Genomic DNA, 17,533 nt, shown 5'->3' with positions numbered 1-17,533 from the left:
GCGATACTCAAAATACAATTGCAGAATTACTTAGGGCTTCTACCTGGTCATGGCTGACGGAAAAGAAGAGCGCGCCACCGTCATAGATAAAATAAAGGGTTCTATTTGAAATTCCATGCAGATTCTTGAGTTTGGCGGAAAGATTCCAGAGTCCAACAAAATACACATCAAGAAGGTTGGAGGTTACATCGATGAAAACGTTGTGGAAATAACATTCAAGATGAGAACAGTAGTCCGATGAATCCAAATAATACGAATAACCAATCCTCATCTAAAAAAAATCAGAAATATTGATTGATTCAGTAGATTTCAATTTCAAATCAAGATTTAATTCTAACCTTTCATATTTATGTTCATTTAGTGAAGCTTACTAAAGTAAATTCTTTCCACACCCACATCTATAAAATATGTGTGTGTGTGTGAAGGGGGATGTTATTCCAAACCATGCAGTACCCGACTGCGATGTACGTTCTTGCCATAGATCAGTGGTTAGCACGTCTTTGTGTCTTTTGTTTGTTAGTTTAGTGGTTTTGTTCCTCACCGGGTGTCCCAGCTGATTAAATAATTACTTGGGTGAGTTTGGTTGCAAAAAACAAAAAAAAAATGTTTTGAATCCCCAGCCACCAATGTTTCATAATTTTCCTTTCTTCTTCTTTCGTGTGTGCTCACATAAGATGAAAAAATTTGTCCATAAGTTGATAAGTCAGTCATGCTCCAATTGAAAATGACACTATCATTATTAACATCACAGATTGGATGGACGCGTCTTATTTTAAATGTGTCCAAGCAATTTTGTTGATCTGTCACATACAAATTCAAAATAGCATTTTTGTTGATCTGTCACATACACATTTGAAATAGCATTTTTGTTGGTTTGTCACGCACAAGTTTAAAATAACATTTTTGTTGATCTGTCACATACACATTTGAAATAGCATTTTTGTTGGTTTGTCACACGCAAGTTTAAAATAACATTTTTGTTGGCTTATCAAGTGCAAGCTTTAAATAGAAATTTTTGGGGGCTGTCACACAGAAGTTGAACATAGCATTTTTGTTGGTCCATCACACAATAGTTTGAAATCACATTTATGTTAGTCTTTTACACTATAGCATTTTTGGTAAGTCTGTCATTCTTAAATTTGACATGGCATTTTATTCGTCTGTCACATTAACTAGCATTTTCATGCAGGTTGGATGAGCTTATTTTATGAACAGTCGGGTTTGTTCCTCCCCTCCTCCCTTTTTCTTGGCTTAACATTATTTCAGTTTGAAAGGAAACGAGTAAATTCCATGGCCATGGGGGTCAATCTGGAAAACGAGCTAGGAATGAACCCAGTGGGGTCTTTTCTCATTGGTGTAATAGATTATTTTTTTATTGGGAGTGGAAAAGATTTGTATTCTATGTTTAGAGAAAGAAGGAGAAAGGTTATATGAGGAGGGGGCCTTTACTGATGCCAGAATTCTTTTGACTTTAGATAATAATAGCCTAGAAAAGAAACCCCGTAATTATTCAAAGGAAAGGCCGCACAGTTAAGTGATATACCAACTTTTTAAGTTTAAATAACTTTAACATTGATAAGAGGTTAACAAATTATGTTGGTGAATGAAACCTGGTGTTTGTAAAAACAACCATTATCAACCTCTTAACACATCTCAATTATCTAGTTTATATAACAAACTAGCAGTTAAGCCCGGCTTTTCTTATGCCTTATGTACTGTTCATAACTTTATGTGCATATATATATTAAAATTTTTGACTCATGTCCAGGTAACCTACATCTAAAATTTCAAGTGACCCAAAATAGGCGGAGTTTTGTTAGACTCTGCAAAAGTCAACTCTTTCAATTTTGACCTTTGGCAGCCAAATTTTCGCCCAAAAACTGATTAAAATGATTGCTGCATGTCTGAATACCTTTATGTAAAATTTCAAATGTTTAGGCCCAAAATTGGCTGAATAGTTTGCTAGAGACCGCAAAGGTCAAATCGTTTGAATTTTGACACCAAGCAGCCAAATTTTCGGTCAAAACCTATTAAAAAGCTTGCCCTATGTCTGAATACACTTTATGCAAAATTTCAAATGTTTAGACCAAAAATTGGCTGAGTAATTTAGTAGAGACCGCAGAGGTCAATTTTTTTAAACTTTGGCCCCAATTTTGACCCCTTAACATTTGTTGTTTTGGACTCAAATCAAATTAAAAAGTTGGATCCATGTCCAAGTAACCTACATCTAAAAATTTAAGTGTTTAGACCCTAAATTGGCGAAGTAGTTTGGTAAACTTTTCAAATGTCAAATCGTTGAACTTTAACCCCTTGACAGCCAAATTTCTGGCCGAAAACCGATTAAAAAGAGTTTCCCAAATTTCAATACCCCTTATGTCAAATCTTAAGTCTGTAGACTGAAAAATAGTTTGGTAGGGAAATACACACACACACACACACACACACACACACACACACAATTTCACTTGTATAGATATATAGATATAAAACTGTTTTATAAAAATAAGTCTTTCTTTATTCGATGTATTTCAATCATTTTCTAGCATAAAATTATTTTATAAATTTTTAAAGTCAGGCCTTAATAGCAATTCATCAGACAAATTGATATTTGATTTGGACAAGTCCCACTCCCTCATTTTTCCCTTTTCTTCCACTAGATGATGATGGATAAATTCCTTAATCCTCCAGGGGGGAGACACTGCATTATTTCATGCAGCATGTCTTAGGTAAGAATAGCCTGGAAGTACCCATCTCTTTCCACACTTAAGAACACATACAGCACCTGATATTATCAAATGGTTACCCATTTTATTACTGACCCGGCTCAACGTTGCTTAACTTTGCTTAACTAATGGAGACCGGTGTGTCAACATGATTTTGCCGTATATTTCTTCCTCTATGTTGTTATTTACCCAAGTATAATTTTGTTTAAATTAATTTTTGATAATAATTAAACCGGCTAGGAAGTTTGTTAGACTGGATTTATGTTTTGTTTATGATCTAAACAGAACCAGTCGCTTGTGAAATTGATAAAAAGATTTTTCTACATTTCTCTATCAAATATTACAAGCTCCAACATTATAGGTCTTCAAGTTTATGACGCATAAAGAATGGGTGGAAGAGGAAGTTAACGCCATAGGTTGGTATAGACTTGTTTGGGGACGTACTGCGAGTATAAAATAAAACTGTTACAACAAGTTTTGGGCTTATTTTTCATTACACTGTCAATAACTATATCTCACATATTCCACGAAGTTTGTTTTTTTTTCCTACTATTTTATTCATCTTAAAATCAGCTGTTTGTTTCTCAACTTAAATTGAAACTATAAACTGGCTTTCCTTTTCTTTGCTTTTTTAAAGACAGACACAGGCGATTGCTATAAATTTTCATGATAGTTTTGCATAATAGTCATTTCTTCTTTTTTTTTTTTACATGGAGTTCACCACTTATCAAGGCCCAATGACCACTCAGGGATAAGGGTTATTGTGTGTACAGTAATCAATGGATAGTGTAGCAATAGTATTGGAGAATTGGTAAGGTGTCATTACTTGGGGGGGGGTCATCAGGAATTTGTTTGTGTTGGACTTGAAGACATCCAGGTTGAAGTCGGGAGGGAAACAGGCAAGCGGAACAGAGTTCCACAGGCGTGCAGTTCTAAGAAAGAAGCTTTGTTCATAGTATCTACGTTTTGATTTAGGCACAGATAGGGAGTGGAGAAAATTATTGACGGTGGTTTCAGCTAGTCGGGTGTTTTTTGAGAAAGACTGGCGAGGGAGGACCAGAGACTGGAGCTCAGACGAGCACCTGCCATGGAAATAACGATAGAACAATGACAGGCTCGCTACGTCTCTTCTGTGGGAAAGAGGTTGCAGGGTAGAGAAAAGGGCATCCCTCACCAAGCCACGGAGTCTATTTTGTACTCTGTCAAGGCAGGATAGGCTGTTTTTAGCAGCCCCCGCCCAGATGTGGCAGCAGTACTCCATCTTTGGACATACTTGGCTCTTATATAGATAGAGAATTGCATCATTAGTGAGATATCTTCTGTTGCGGTAGAAGGCTCCCACCATTTTCCCAGCGACCTTGGCCACAGACTTGATGTATGTGTTCCATTTAAGATTAGGTGTAAAGGTCAAACCCAGGAGCTTATCAAAGCCTGGGACTCCCTTAGACGAGAGCCATCCATTTCAATTGATGCCAGATGGGGATCAGAGCGTTGATGATGTAGAGATAGGAGCTTGGTCTTAGATGCATTAAAGGTAACCAGCCACCTCTTTCCCCACTGTACCATGCGCTCAAGATCAGAGGAGAGAGAATCAGAGAGAACATTTACGGCCTTTGATGTGTTGCCATATATGGTCGTGTCTCAGCATAGAAGTCAACGAAAGATTTTAGTATGTGTTTTGGGAGATCATTGCTGTAGATCAGGAAGAAAGTTGGGCCCAGTATGGACCCCTGAGGGACTCCAGCATTAATACTGTGAACCTCTGATTTCTGCCCATCAACCACTACTCTTATGAGCCTATCTGAGAGAAATGACTTGATGATAGAGAAAACATTTCCAGTTATACCGTAGCTGGAAATCTTGTGTAGTAGGCCTTCATGCCAAACCTTATCGAAGGCCTTTGATATGTCGAGAGCAATTGCCCTAGAAATGAAGCCTTTGTCGAGAGATTTTCTAATCCTATGAGATATAACCGTTAGCACATCTGCTGTAGATTTAGCAGAGCGGAAACCATATTGCGTTATGCTAAGAAGGTTATTTCTGCTGAGGTGGTTGACTACTTCTCTATTTATTGTGGATTCCACACAGGAGACTTATTAGTCTGTACTGAGAGGGGGATGACTTATCACCTGAATTCTTAAATACAGGGCATACTGATGAGGTTTTCCAGGGTGTTGGGAAGCACTTCTCCTTAAGGCAATGCTTAAACAGTTTGGAAAGTATGGGGGCAAGTTCTGGTTGTAATTTTTTTAACACTATAATTGGAATACCGTCGGGACCAGTTGCTTTACTGGAGTCAAGGTTCTTGATTAGCTTGGCGACCTCACGCACAGATATTTGTATGTTGCATAGCGTGTTGTCTGTTATATTTCAGATTCAACTCTTTTTATTTTTCTGTTACTGATAGTTTAGAAACTAGACATGTCATGTGTCTGCTTTATCGCTCTTGTTCAAAGAATTTTAAACATGAATCTAAAGAAGGCTGGCCGAAAAGAAAATGGGATTAGTAGTTTGAATGATTCAGATAATATAAAATAACAATGACTAATAAGCAAGAGTTTGAGGGAGTCAGCAATTTTGGTCAGAGTTGGACTTGTAAGAATGGAAAATTGGATTTTTTTTAATCTCTGAAAAATCAAGATTCTAAATATAGAAAGACTTTAAAATAAGAAGTCAGTGTCAATCGAAATTTTTGGAAATTTAGGAGTCAGATTCCTCCTTAAACCTTTTGACTTCATAACCCTGTTTACAGCAAAATGGAATAAATTGGATTAACTATTATTTTCTTTCATATCCAATTCAATTTTCCAAGGTTTTATTGCATCATATTATCTTGGTTCTGAATATTTGAGACGAGGATTAATTATTCGTATTATTTGGATTTTTCAGTATTCATCTTGAGTATTATTTTTACAACGTTTTGGTCGCTGTAACCTTCGACCTTCTCCAAATGTATCTTGCAGAAGTCAGGAATCTTTCTGTTGAACTAGGGAAATCTACACTGAATTTCGAATGGAACCTTTTATATTTAATCCATGGAGGTAGCATGATCTCGTCCCTCAGCTATGACTGAGTAGAAGTTCTAAGTAATTTGCAAGTGTATACCCTGAGAATTGAACTTTCAACCTCCAGAAGAGTGTAACTTTTCCAACTCAATTTTGCCAAGTATTCTATGCATTGCGTCACGGGTTCAGAATTCTGTAGATTCCCGAGTTGAACAGAAAGATTCCTGAGTTTGACAAGATACACCTGAAGAAGGTCGGAGGTTATATCGACCGAAACGTTGTGAAAATAACACTCAAAATGAGAACATAGTTTGAATAATACAAATAATGCAAATACATTATCTTGTTTCTGATGAATCTATTAATATTTTATTTGTTATTGAACTTTACTGCGTCTACCATTTTTTATTCTTTTAATATCACCCTTTTTTTTTTTTTAGTGATTCCTGATGGTTGTCTGTGTTTTTCTAAATTAAGATGTTTTTTTGGTTTGTTTTTCAGCCTGCAGAATTTAAAAGCTTGTCGGAGAACCAATCGTAACAAAATGCCAATCTTAGGTGTTCCCGTCTCCTTGGGTGAGGTGCTTGAAAATTCATCCCCACTGAGGGAGGCAGACATATGGGGAGTCTTGTGCCAAGGAGCCGAAGCCATTCAAGATCTCTTCTTTAGAGGTAAGTTCAAAATCTGCGATTACTAACAAATGCGATTTAAAAAAAAAAACGCGTTCTTTGATTGCTGGAATTTTGAAAGTAACAATTCAGGAGTTAAATTTTTACTACTGTGTCACCACTTACCGAGACTCAAAGCCGATCAAGAATAAAACTTAATGAGATGGATAGATCGTTGGTTGAATGATGAAAAATATTATGAGAGGATTGAAAGTAATGAACGGAGTAACGCAAAATCATATTATTTGTATTATTCGGACTAATGTCCTCATTTTGCGTGTTATTTGTACAACGTTTCTGCCAATGTAACCTTCGAACTTCTTCAGGAGTATATTGTCAAACTCGGAAATCTTTCTGCCAACCTTGGGAATCTGCATGGAATTTCGAATGAAACACTTTATTTAATCCACGAGGGTAGCATGCTCTTGTTCTATCAGCCATGATAGGATAGAGTCTTAAGTGATTCACAATTAAATTCTTCAAATTATCAATCTTTATTTCATAAATCCACAAATGGAATAAATGAAATTTGATAACTTAGGAGGGCAGTTTAAGATTAAAGAGATCCGCAATACTTTGTTTTTATCTGCAAAGCTTTGCGGTCTGGATCAGAGCAAATTCATTGCTATAAAAGTTATGAAAATTGACAGACTCTGACCTCTCTCTCTCCACAACCTCCAAATGTCATACTTAATGAAAAGAAACCATAACCCACCCACGCAAATATAAAAATAGTTTTGCAATATAAATTAATGGTTGTCTTTTCAAAAAATGATAACGTATTTGTTTAAAAGAGCCTCACTACAGAAAGATTTTTTTATATTTGAAAAATTTATCATCAGAAATTACATTTTTAAATCATGTATTCTAGGTGTTTATAGCCTTAATTATGTGCTGAATGGTTAGAATTTTGACAACTTTAGTCTGTTTTGTCTAAAATTGTTTTGGTTTTTGTGAAGAATTTTGTCGAGCTTAGAGTGGACGCGATTTAACGAAAATACGTTGCAGATTTTAGCGGTTATTGTGGAGACTTTTAAATAAGGTTAAAATTTTCTTTATAAATACATTGAATTCACAGAATCTTGAATTTCATCCATTTAAAATCAAGTCACTATAAATAATTTATAAAATACAGAAATTCGGACGTTTTAAAATTTCAGTAGATGAACTGATAAAAATTGAATTGGTTTTAATATTTGAACTGTTAATTCAACAAGAGACTTCCTTTGGCAATAAAGCCAACAGAGTTTCAGCCATTGTTGAAATGGTTTGTTCACTATTGGTTATGTTTCTGTTTCTATGCAGTTCTAAGAGATCCAATCTCCCAGGCTTTACCTTCTCCCTTTGCGAAGATGTTTGATTATTGCTAATCGCCTGAGGTGACCCTACCAGGTAATGCTGACATGCTGCCCAGACATTTTTTTTCGGATCAGAGTGCTTTTCCTCTAAAGGGCTGGCTCTTCAAACTCCACTTTCTGACCCTTGTGCCACATCATCCTGCCGTAGGAAGGAGATAAATATCTGAACAATCCTAGTTATCTAAACCCCATTCCATAAATTGAACAAACCCATTAAAAAATGCTTTATTAAAATTTGGCTCTTAATAGGTTATAATCAAATCAAAAGTTTAACACACACACACACACACACACACACACACACACACACATTTGAAGGGGGTTAAGGGCGTTGTATATGTCTTCTAAGACTAGATTTCCCAAGCTCAAACTTAAGTCTGTAGATTTTACCATCCTATAACTAGGACACCAAATAATTTTTTTTTAAATCTATTGAATAATATAAGTACTGCTTACGGCATAATCACATTGACACACCGGTTCTCGACAGATCACCGAAGTTAAGTAAGGTCGAGCCTGGCTAGTACCAGATGGATGACCATTTGGGAAGGCGTTGTTTGTACCGCTAGGTAAAATTCCAGGTTGGGAAACTGATGCGGTCTATCCTTCTCTCGAGGATAGATGGATCGCTCTTAAACCGTGGTAGGCAACCCATCTAGTGATGGCATCATGATAAAAAATATCCTTGATAGTCCTAGCAATGCATCAAGTATTCAGCTACAGATAAGATTTGAATTACACTGCAAACTCGTGTAGTGAGTTCAGTCTCGGCTAGGCCGCATGTTACGTTACGTATGGCATAATTACATGGAAGAAAGGATAAAATTCATCTATTATTCATCAACTTTTCTCTGAGAGTTGTTAGAACCCTCTTAAAAATTCTTGTAAAATTGCTTTAAATCTATTTATATAAATGAATTTTGCAATAGTAAGCCACTTTATTGTGAACTGCTTTGCTCCTTACCATAATGTGTTAATTTTATTTTGAATGTATAGCCTCCTGATTTCTAAAATATATCACATGTACCCAGTGTCCATCTTATAGGAAAGTCAATATTTCGTTTTCTAAATAAACAACCTTTTCTTTTCAATTTGTGTATTCTAACCAATTTTACTCATTACACAAACTTTCAACTCAATAGTCCAAAATTAGATCCACTGGGACTTAATGGGTTAAAGCATTATTTGCCAATTTCTTCAGATTAGTGTTCACATCTTTTACCGTTTATATCTTTAACTATTCCCAGGTGCATCGTTTCATCTTGTAAGTTCCTTTTTATTTCTCTTAAATGATTCTAAACGAAGGCGCCAAAGATCTATCTGCAGACAGGATTTTTGTTATGGAATATATCCTCATTTACTGTATTAATTATTTTATCTATTTTTATGATGTACCCAATTCACCCGTGAGACTCATGAGACCCCTTCAGCCATGGGATCTCTTCACCTACCTAATACAGATCTTGTATTTTTAACAAAGTATCACATCTATTTTCAGTCAAGAAATTTAGGATCTTAATTATCTGGTTTTATCTCAAGGCAATTTTACACCTGTTTCAACCTTTCTTCATCTAATATATATATATATATATATATATATATATATATATATATATATATATATATATATATATAGAGAGAGAGAGAGAGAGAGAGAGAGAGAGAGAGAGAGAGAGATTGTTTCGCTGTATCACAGCTCTTCAGATGGGGGGATGATTTCTTGTTTTTCTTACAGATCCTTTCTTACAAGAGACGTTGCTAATCTATTTATCTATTTCTCTCTCTCTCTCTCTCTCTCTCTCTCTCTCTCTCTCTCTCTCTCTCTCTCTCTCTCTCTCACTTATATATATATAATGAAATAAGAGTTACAATTAAGTTTACAAAGATAATTCAAAATAGCAAACTTAGAGTATATTATAAATATTAAAGACTTGATATTTATAAAGTAATGTTAACCAGATGTAAAAACTCAATTAAACCAAATAGGAAATAGAGCTTATAATAAGAATACACAATTCATAAAACATGTTAAAGAAGAGTTAAAAACATATTTAATTTTCAAAAAAAGAGACACAAATTAAGTGGATTGTCCTTAATCTGCAGAGTTTGGAAAGAAATACTTTCTTTCTCATCAGAGGGGAGGAATTAGCAAAATGCGGAATCGGATTTTGCTTGCAAAATATTTAATGAAACTACAAGCAATTTATAGAGCTTTTTTGGTAAAGGTTTAAAAAAAACTAGTGAAGCAGAGGGAATGGGGAAGAAAAAAAAAAAGAAAAATGATTTCACGTGAATAGATGGTCGAGTGAAGAGTAGAATATCCAATAACAAAAGTTTGTAAAAGGTATCCAGAAGTAAAAATACATTGAATTCACAGAATCTTGAATATCATGCTAATTCTCTTTAAAATCAAATCATTATAAATAATTTATAAAATAATTTGTAGAATACAGAAATTTGGACATTTTAAAATTTCAGGAAACGAACTGATAAAAATTGGATTGGTTTAAATATTTCAATTGTTGAAATGGCTTGTTCACTATTGATTGAATTATGTTTCTGTTTCTGTGCAGTTCTAGGAGATTCAATCTCCAAGGCTTTACCTTCTCCCTTATATATATATGAAAGAGAGAGAGAGAAAGATATTGTTATATCAAATGGAAAGTTCTCGACTGCGCTCTACTCTCTGTTTCCTTCTTGTAAGACATTCATAGCAAGAAGCTATCTTGCTATCACAATGAAAAAAATCTTTCCTCTCTTTCATATGTGTAACATCAAGTAAAATATGCGTCAATATAGTTTTTTTTACTACAGCTTCTCATCCATGAAACACATTACTGCGACACTACTTACTTGCAGATTACCACAGGGTTGTCTTCAAATACAATATCAACAAATACTTGGCATAAACAGTCTCTATAAGTAATCAAATTCAGTTCATTCATTTAATAATTTTCAATCCTCTTATAATATTCTTCATCTTTTCAAATGAAAATCATGTTGTCTCATCTACTCTTGTTTTAATTGACTTTCGGACTTGATAAGTGTTGAATCATTACTTAGTTCTGACGGACCTATTGCATTACTTTTAATTATATTTTTGGAGCAAGGTATGAATCCATTTACCCTCCTTATAGATATGAGTGAAATAGTAGTGTAAGAAATTTTAGTAGGGCAACTAGCCTAGGAGAAGGAAACTCCAAAATAGCATCAGCTCATCAAGCCACGTCAGTTTAATGTGGTAATTATAGTCAAATATTTAAATCAATACATGGAGGGGAATTTTTTTTCAAAAGGAGTGACGTCACCAGAGAGTTACACATTTTTGAATATCTAATTATATTTTTAGTTTTTGCGAGAGGAAATTCTGGCAATTATTATTATTATTATTATTATTATTACTATTATTATTATTTGTTTGTATGAATCGGACTACTATTCTCATCTTGGATGTTATTCTCACAATATTTCGGCTGATGTAATCTCCGACCTTCTTCGTATGTATCTTGTCAAGCTCTAGAATCTGTATGGAATTCTGATCTGAATCTTTTATTTAATCTGGAGGGGTAGACTGTTCTCGTTTCGTCAACCATGAATGGGTAAAAGTCTTAATTAATTTTATCATATTCTTAGAATTTACTGAGGATTGAACCTTCAAACTCCAGAAGAGTGTCACTAAGAACTGATTATCACTTAGCACTTAATCCGTTGTGTCACAGGTCCTGAAAAAGGTCGGAGGTTACATCAGCCGACACTTTGATAGAATAACATCAAAGCTCAGAACAGCCAAAAGTCCTTAGAGATTTTATTTTTACACAAAAAAAAATCCTTATCTTTTCAAATAGTTTAAGAATCTGGAGATTAGTGCAGCATATGTTCGTTCATATTATACATAGCAGCTAGTTTGGCTAATATCATATTATATATAGCAGCTAGTTTGGCTAATATCATATTATATATAGCAGCTAGTTTGGCTAATATAATATTATATATAGCAGCTAGTTTGGCTAATATAATATTATATATAGCAGCTAGTTTGGCTAATATCATATTATATATAGCAGCTAGTTTGGCTAATATAATATTATATATAGTAGCTAGTTTGGCTAATATCATATTATATATAGCAGCTAGTTTGGCTAATATAATATTATATATAGCAGCTAGTTTGGCTAATATCATATTATATATAGCAGCTAGTTTGGCTAATATAATATTATATATAGCAGCTAGTTTGGCTAATATAATATTATATATAGCAGCTAGTTTGGCTAATATCATATTATATATAGCAGCTAGTTTGGCTAATATAATATTATATATAGCAGCTAGTTTGGCTAATATAATATTATATATAGCAGCTAGTTTGGCTAATATAATATTATATATAGCAGCTAGTTTGGCTAATATAATATTATATATAGTAGCTAGTTTGGCTAATATCATATTATATATAGTAGCTAGTTTGGCTAATATAATATTATATATAGTAGCTAGTTTGGCTAATATAATATTATATATAGCAGCTAGTTTGGCTAATATAATATTATATATAGCAGCTAGTTTGGCTAATATAATATTATATATAGCAGCTAGTTTGGCTAATATAATATTATATATAGCAGCTAGTTTGGCTAATATCATATTATATATAGCAGCTAGTTTGGCTAATATAATATTATATATAGCAGCTAGTTTGGCTAATATAATATTATATATAGCAGCTAGTTTGGCTAATATAATATTATATATAGCAGCTAGTTTGGCTAATATAATATTATATATAGTAGCTAGTTTGGCTAATATCATATTATATATAGTAGCTAGTTTGGCTAATATAATATTATATATAGTAGCTAGTTTGGCTAATATAATATTATATATAGCAGCTAGTTTGGCTAATATAATATTATATATAGCAGCTAGTTTGGCTAATATAATATTATATATAGCAGCTAGTTTGGCTAATATAATATTATATATAGCAGCTAGTTTGGCTAATATCATATTATATATAGCAGCTAGTTTGGCTAATATAATATTATATATAGCAGCTAGTTTGGCTAATATAATATTATATATAGCAGCTAGTTTGGCTAATATAATATTATATATAGCAGCTAGTTTGGCTAATATAATATTATATATAGTAGCTAGTTTGGCTAATATCATATTATATATAGTAGCTAGTTTGGCTAATATAATATTATATATAGTAGCTAGTTTGGCTAATATAATATTATATATAGCAGCTAGTTTGGCTAATATAATATTATATATAGCAGCTAGTTTGGCTAATATAATATTATATATAGCAGCTAGTTTGGCTAATATAATATTATATATAGCAGCTAGTTTGGCTAATATCATATTATATATAGCAGCTAGTTTGGCTAATATAATATTATATATAGCAGCTAGTTTGGCTAATATAATATTATATATAGCAGCTAGTTTGGCTAATATAATATTATATATAGCAGCTAGTTTGGCTAATATAATATTATATATAGTAGCTAGTTTGGCTAATATCATATTATATATAGTAGCTAGTTTGGCTAATATAATATTATATATAGTAGCTAGTTTGGCTAATATAATATTATATATAGCAGCTAGTTTGGCTAATATAATATTATATATAGCAGCTAGTTTGGCTAATATAATATTATATATAGCAGCTAGTTTGGCTAATATAATATTATATATAGCAGCTAGTTTGGCTAATATCATATTATATATAGCAGCTAGTTTGGCTAATATAATATTATACATAGCAGCTAGTTTGGCTAATATAATATTATATATAGCAGCTAGTTTGGCTAATATAATATTATATATAGTAGCTAGTTTGGCTAATATAATATTATATATAGTAGCTAGTTTGGCTAATATCATATTATACATAGCAGCTAGTTTGGCTAATATCATATTATATATAGTAGCTAGTTTGGCTAATATAATATTATATATAGCAGCTAGTTTGGCTAATATCATATTATACATAGCAGCTAGTTTGGCTAATATCATATTATACATAGCAGCTAGTTTGGCTAATATCATATTATACATAGAAGCTAGTTTAGCTAATATCATATTATATATAGTAGCTAGTTTGGCTAATATAATATTATATATAGTAGCTAGTTTGGCTAATATCATATTATATATAGTAGCTAGTTTGGCTAATATCATATTATACATAGCAGCTAGTTTGGCTAATATCATATTATACATAGAAGCTAGTTTAGCTAATATCATATTATATATAGTAGCTAGTTTGGCTAATATAATATTATACATAGCAGCTACTTTGGCTAATATCATATTATATATAGCAGCTAGTTTGGCTAATATAATATTATACATAGCAGCTAGTTTGGCTAATATAATATTATATATAGTAGCTAGTTTGGCTAATATAATATTATATATAGTAGCTAGTTTGGCTAATATCATATTATACATAGCAGCTAGTTTGGCTAATATCATATTATATATAGTAGCTAGTTTGGCTAATATAATATTATATATAGTAGCTAGTTTGGCTAATATCATATTATATATAGTAGCTAGTTTGGCTAATATCATATTATACATAGCAGCTAGTTTGGCTAATATCATATTATACATAGAAGCTAGTTTAGCTAATATCATATTATATATAGTAGCTAGTTTGGCTAATATAATATTATACATAGCAGCTAGTTTGGCTAATATCATATTATATATAGCAGCTAGTTTGGCTAATATAATATTATACATAGCAGCTAGTTTGGCTAATATAATATTATATATAGTAGCTAGTTTGGCTAATATAATATTATATATAGTAGCTAGTTTGGCTAATATAATATTATATATAGTAGCTAGTTTGGCTAATATCATATTATATATAGTAGCTAGTTTGGCTAATATCATATTATATATAGCAGCTAGTTTGGCTAATATAATATTATATATAGCAGCTAGTTTGGCTAATATAATGTTATATATAGTAGCTAGTTTGGCTAATATAATATTATATATAGTAGCTAGTTTGGCTAATATAATATTATATATAGTAGCTAGTTTGGCTAATATCATATTATATATAGTAGCTAGTTTGGCTAATATAATATTATATATAGTAGCTAGTTTGGCTAATATAATATTATATATAGTAGCTAGTTTGGCTAATATCATATTATATATAGTAGCTAGTTTGGCTAATATCATATTATATATAGCAGCTAGTTTGGCTAATATAATATTATATATAGTAGCTAGTTTGGCTAATATCATATTATATATAGTAGCTAGTTTGGCTAATATAATATTATATATAGTAGCTAGTTTGGCTAATATCATATTATATATAGTAGCTAGTTTGGCTAATATAATATTATATATAGTAGCTAGTTTGGCTAATATCATATTATATATAGTAGCTAGTTTGGCTAATATCATATTATATATAGTAGCTAGTTTGGCTAATATAATATTATATATAGTAGCTAGTTTGGCTAATATCATATTATATATAGTAGCTAGTTTGGCTAATATCATATTATATATAGCAGCTGGTTTGGCTAATATAATATTATATATAGCAGCTAGTTTGGCTAATATAATATTATATATAGCAGCTAGTTTGGCTAATATAATATTATATATAGCAGCTAGTTTGGCTAATATAATATTATATATAGCAGCTAGTTTGGCTAATATAATATTATATATAGTAGCTAGTTTGGCTAATATAATATTATATATAGTAGCTAGTTTGGCTAATATCATATTATACATAGCAGCTAGTTTGGCTAATATCATATTATACATAGCAGCTAGTTTGGCTAATATAATATTATATATAGTAGCTAGTTTGGCTAATATCATATTATATATAGTAGCTAGTTTGGCTAATATCATATTATATATAGTAGCTAGTTTGGCTAATATCATATTATATATAGTAGCTAGTTTGCCTTATATCATATTATACATAGCAGCTAGTTTGGCTAATATCATATTATGTATAGTAGCTAGTTTGGCTAATATCATATTATATATAGCAGCTAGTTTGGCTAATATCATATTATATATAGCAGCTAGTTTGGCTAATATCATATTATATATAGCAGCTAGTTTGGCTAATATCATATTATACATAGCTGCTAGTTTGGCTAATATCATATCAACAAACCATTCTGTTTTATGCGTTCCATTAACACACTAGATTAACGGTACCCCCTTATCTTTTCTCCAAACATGGAGAGAAATTTATGGCCCTTTTCAAAAGGCTTCTTTTAGTATTGGAACACAGAAGCGAGTGTTCATGTGTTTTATCATTAGTAATAATCTTGGTCTGTGTATTTCTTTTGTCGATGATTTCTACAGTGAGCAACCGATAAAAAAAAAAGTTTCTCTGATAGATTTCGCTATTAGAGACGCATACAAATAATTGACCACTGCATCCTTTTTACTAAAACCTTTGATAAAAAGGTATGAATCCACATATCCTCTCTCCAGCTATGGATTAAATAGTAGGGTAGCCTTGATTTGTAAGCTTTCGTTATGGAAAGAACCAAAGAGAAGGAAAAACTCCGAAATAACACATGTAAGATGTGTTATTTCGGAGTTTTCCTTCTCTTATTCTTCTGCTTATTCTAACATTGTAACTGCCGTCCTAAATTTCTCTTTGACACTGGACTGAAACGATGCAAGTTCAGGAGACGTGTTTCGCTATTGACTATTCACTTAGACACCCTTGCAGTAGTTGTCCATTGTCTCTCGAGACTGACCAAAGACTGTTTAGGTTGAAAGTGAGTAATTCTTTTTCTATTTTTTTCTTTCTAATTTATATTTTATAAAGACAAAGAGAAACCATATTCAAATGTCTTGCTAATTGGAAGACATCTTTTCTGTTAAAATAAGAATAGTTTTCTTTTTGAAGAGTGAAATGACTCTTGAAATATTTCACAATGAATAATTATTTTAGGAAACTTACAAAGTTCAAGTGATTATTTTCTCTCTCTCTCTCTCTCTCTCTCTCTCTCTCTCTCTCTCTCTCTCTCTCTCTCTCTCTCTACCTCTCTCTTCTCCTTCTTTCTCTCTTTCTTATCTTATTTCCTCTCTCCCTTTCTTTCTATTTTTCTCGCACTCAATCACTTTGTCTCTTTCCCTCTATTTCTCTTTCTTCCCCTCCATTTCTTATTTCTATATAAACTACTGACTCAAAATCTACCTCCACTCAAGACTATTGTTTTCATGGACATTCAAATGAAGTGTATTTTTATTTAATGACTTGTTGTCGGTATCATATTTAATTACACCCGATGGTGAGGCCCCAATCGGAAAGCTTCGTGCCATCACCAATTTCTGACAATTACATCTACCTGCACTCTAACTGTTAGGCTGCTATGATTTTTAGAACTACATTTTCATACATCTGTTTCATTTCGCCACAAAATGAATTTTCCTCAGAATCCAGTAAAAATTCTTTTAACATAATATTCAATTACTTGTTCCTTTCCGTTGAGCCTTCCATGCATGTCACTTTTTAACTGTGATTCTTGGTCACAACTCAATTCCGATCTACTATTTGGGAGGAGGAGAGCTTCAAGGCTATCCAAAATACCAGATAAATCGAATAAACCAATGCTAACGAAACCAAAAAGTCGTAACACGTTCATTCGTACAAATACGCTTTTTCTTATAGCAATGGGAACTCCACGCTTAAATTCCCATATGCCAAACTTATCTATGTTGTGAGTTTAGTCGATTACTTTTTTTTTTTT

General features: G+C 32.3%; 1 protein-coding gene across 2 annotated transcripts in view; it reads left to right on the top strand.

The window, feature by feature from the left end:
* Nucleotides 1-17,533, top strand: part of LOC145248055 (tyrosine-protein phosphatase non-receptor type 13-like) — a 277,255-nt gene that overhangs the window by 60,866 nt on the left and 198,856 nt on the right. For both annotated transcript variants that reach the window (XR_013863319.1, XM_080109809.1), the window contains exon 2: nt 6,230-6,399. Coding sequence is in view for 1 of the 2 variants with exons in the window: in XM_080109809.1 (XP_079965935.1) it covers nt 6,273-6,399 (127 nt within the window). In the remaining variant the exon portion in view is untranslated. The remainder of the gene's footprint in view (nt 1-6,229; nt 6,400-17,533) is intronic.

This window comes from Euprymna scolopes, chromosome 26 (assembly GCF_053919585.1).
Source record: "Euprymna scolopes isolate OS-2025 chromosome 26, ASM5391958v1, whole genome shotgun sequence".
NCBI classification, from domain to species: domain Eukaryota; kingdom Metazoa; phylum Mollusca; class Cephalopoda; order Sepiida; family Sepiolidae; genus Euprymna; species Euprymna scolopes.
Note: the sequence above shows the minus strand (reverse complement) of the source record. Positions and strands in the feature narration are given on the sequence as shown.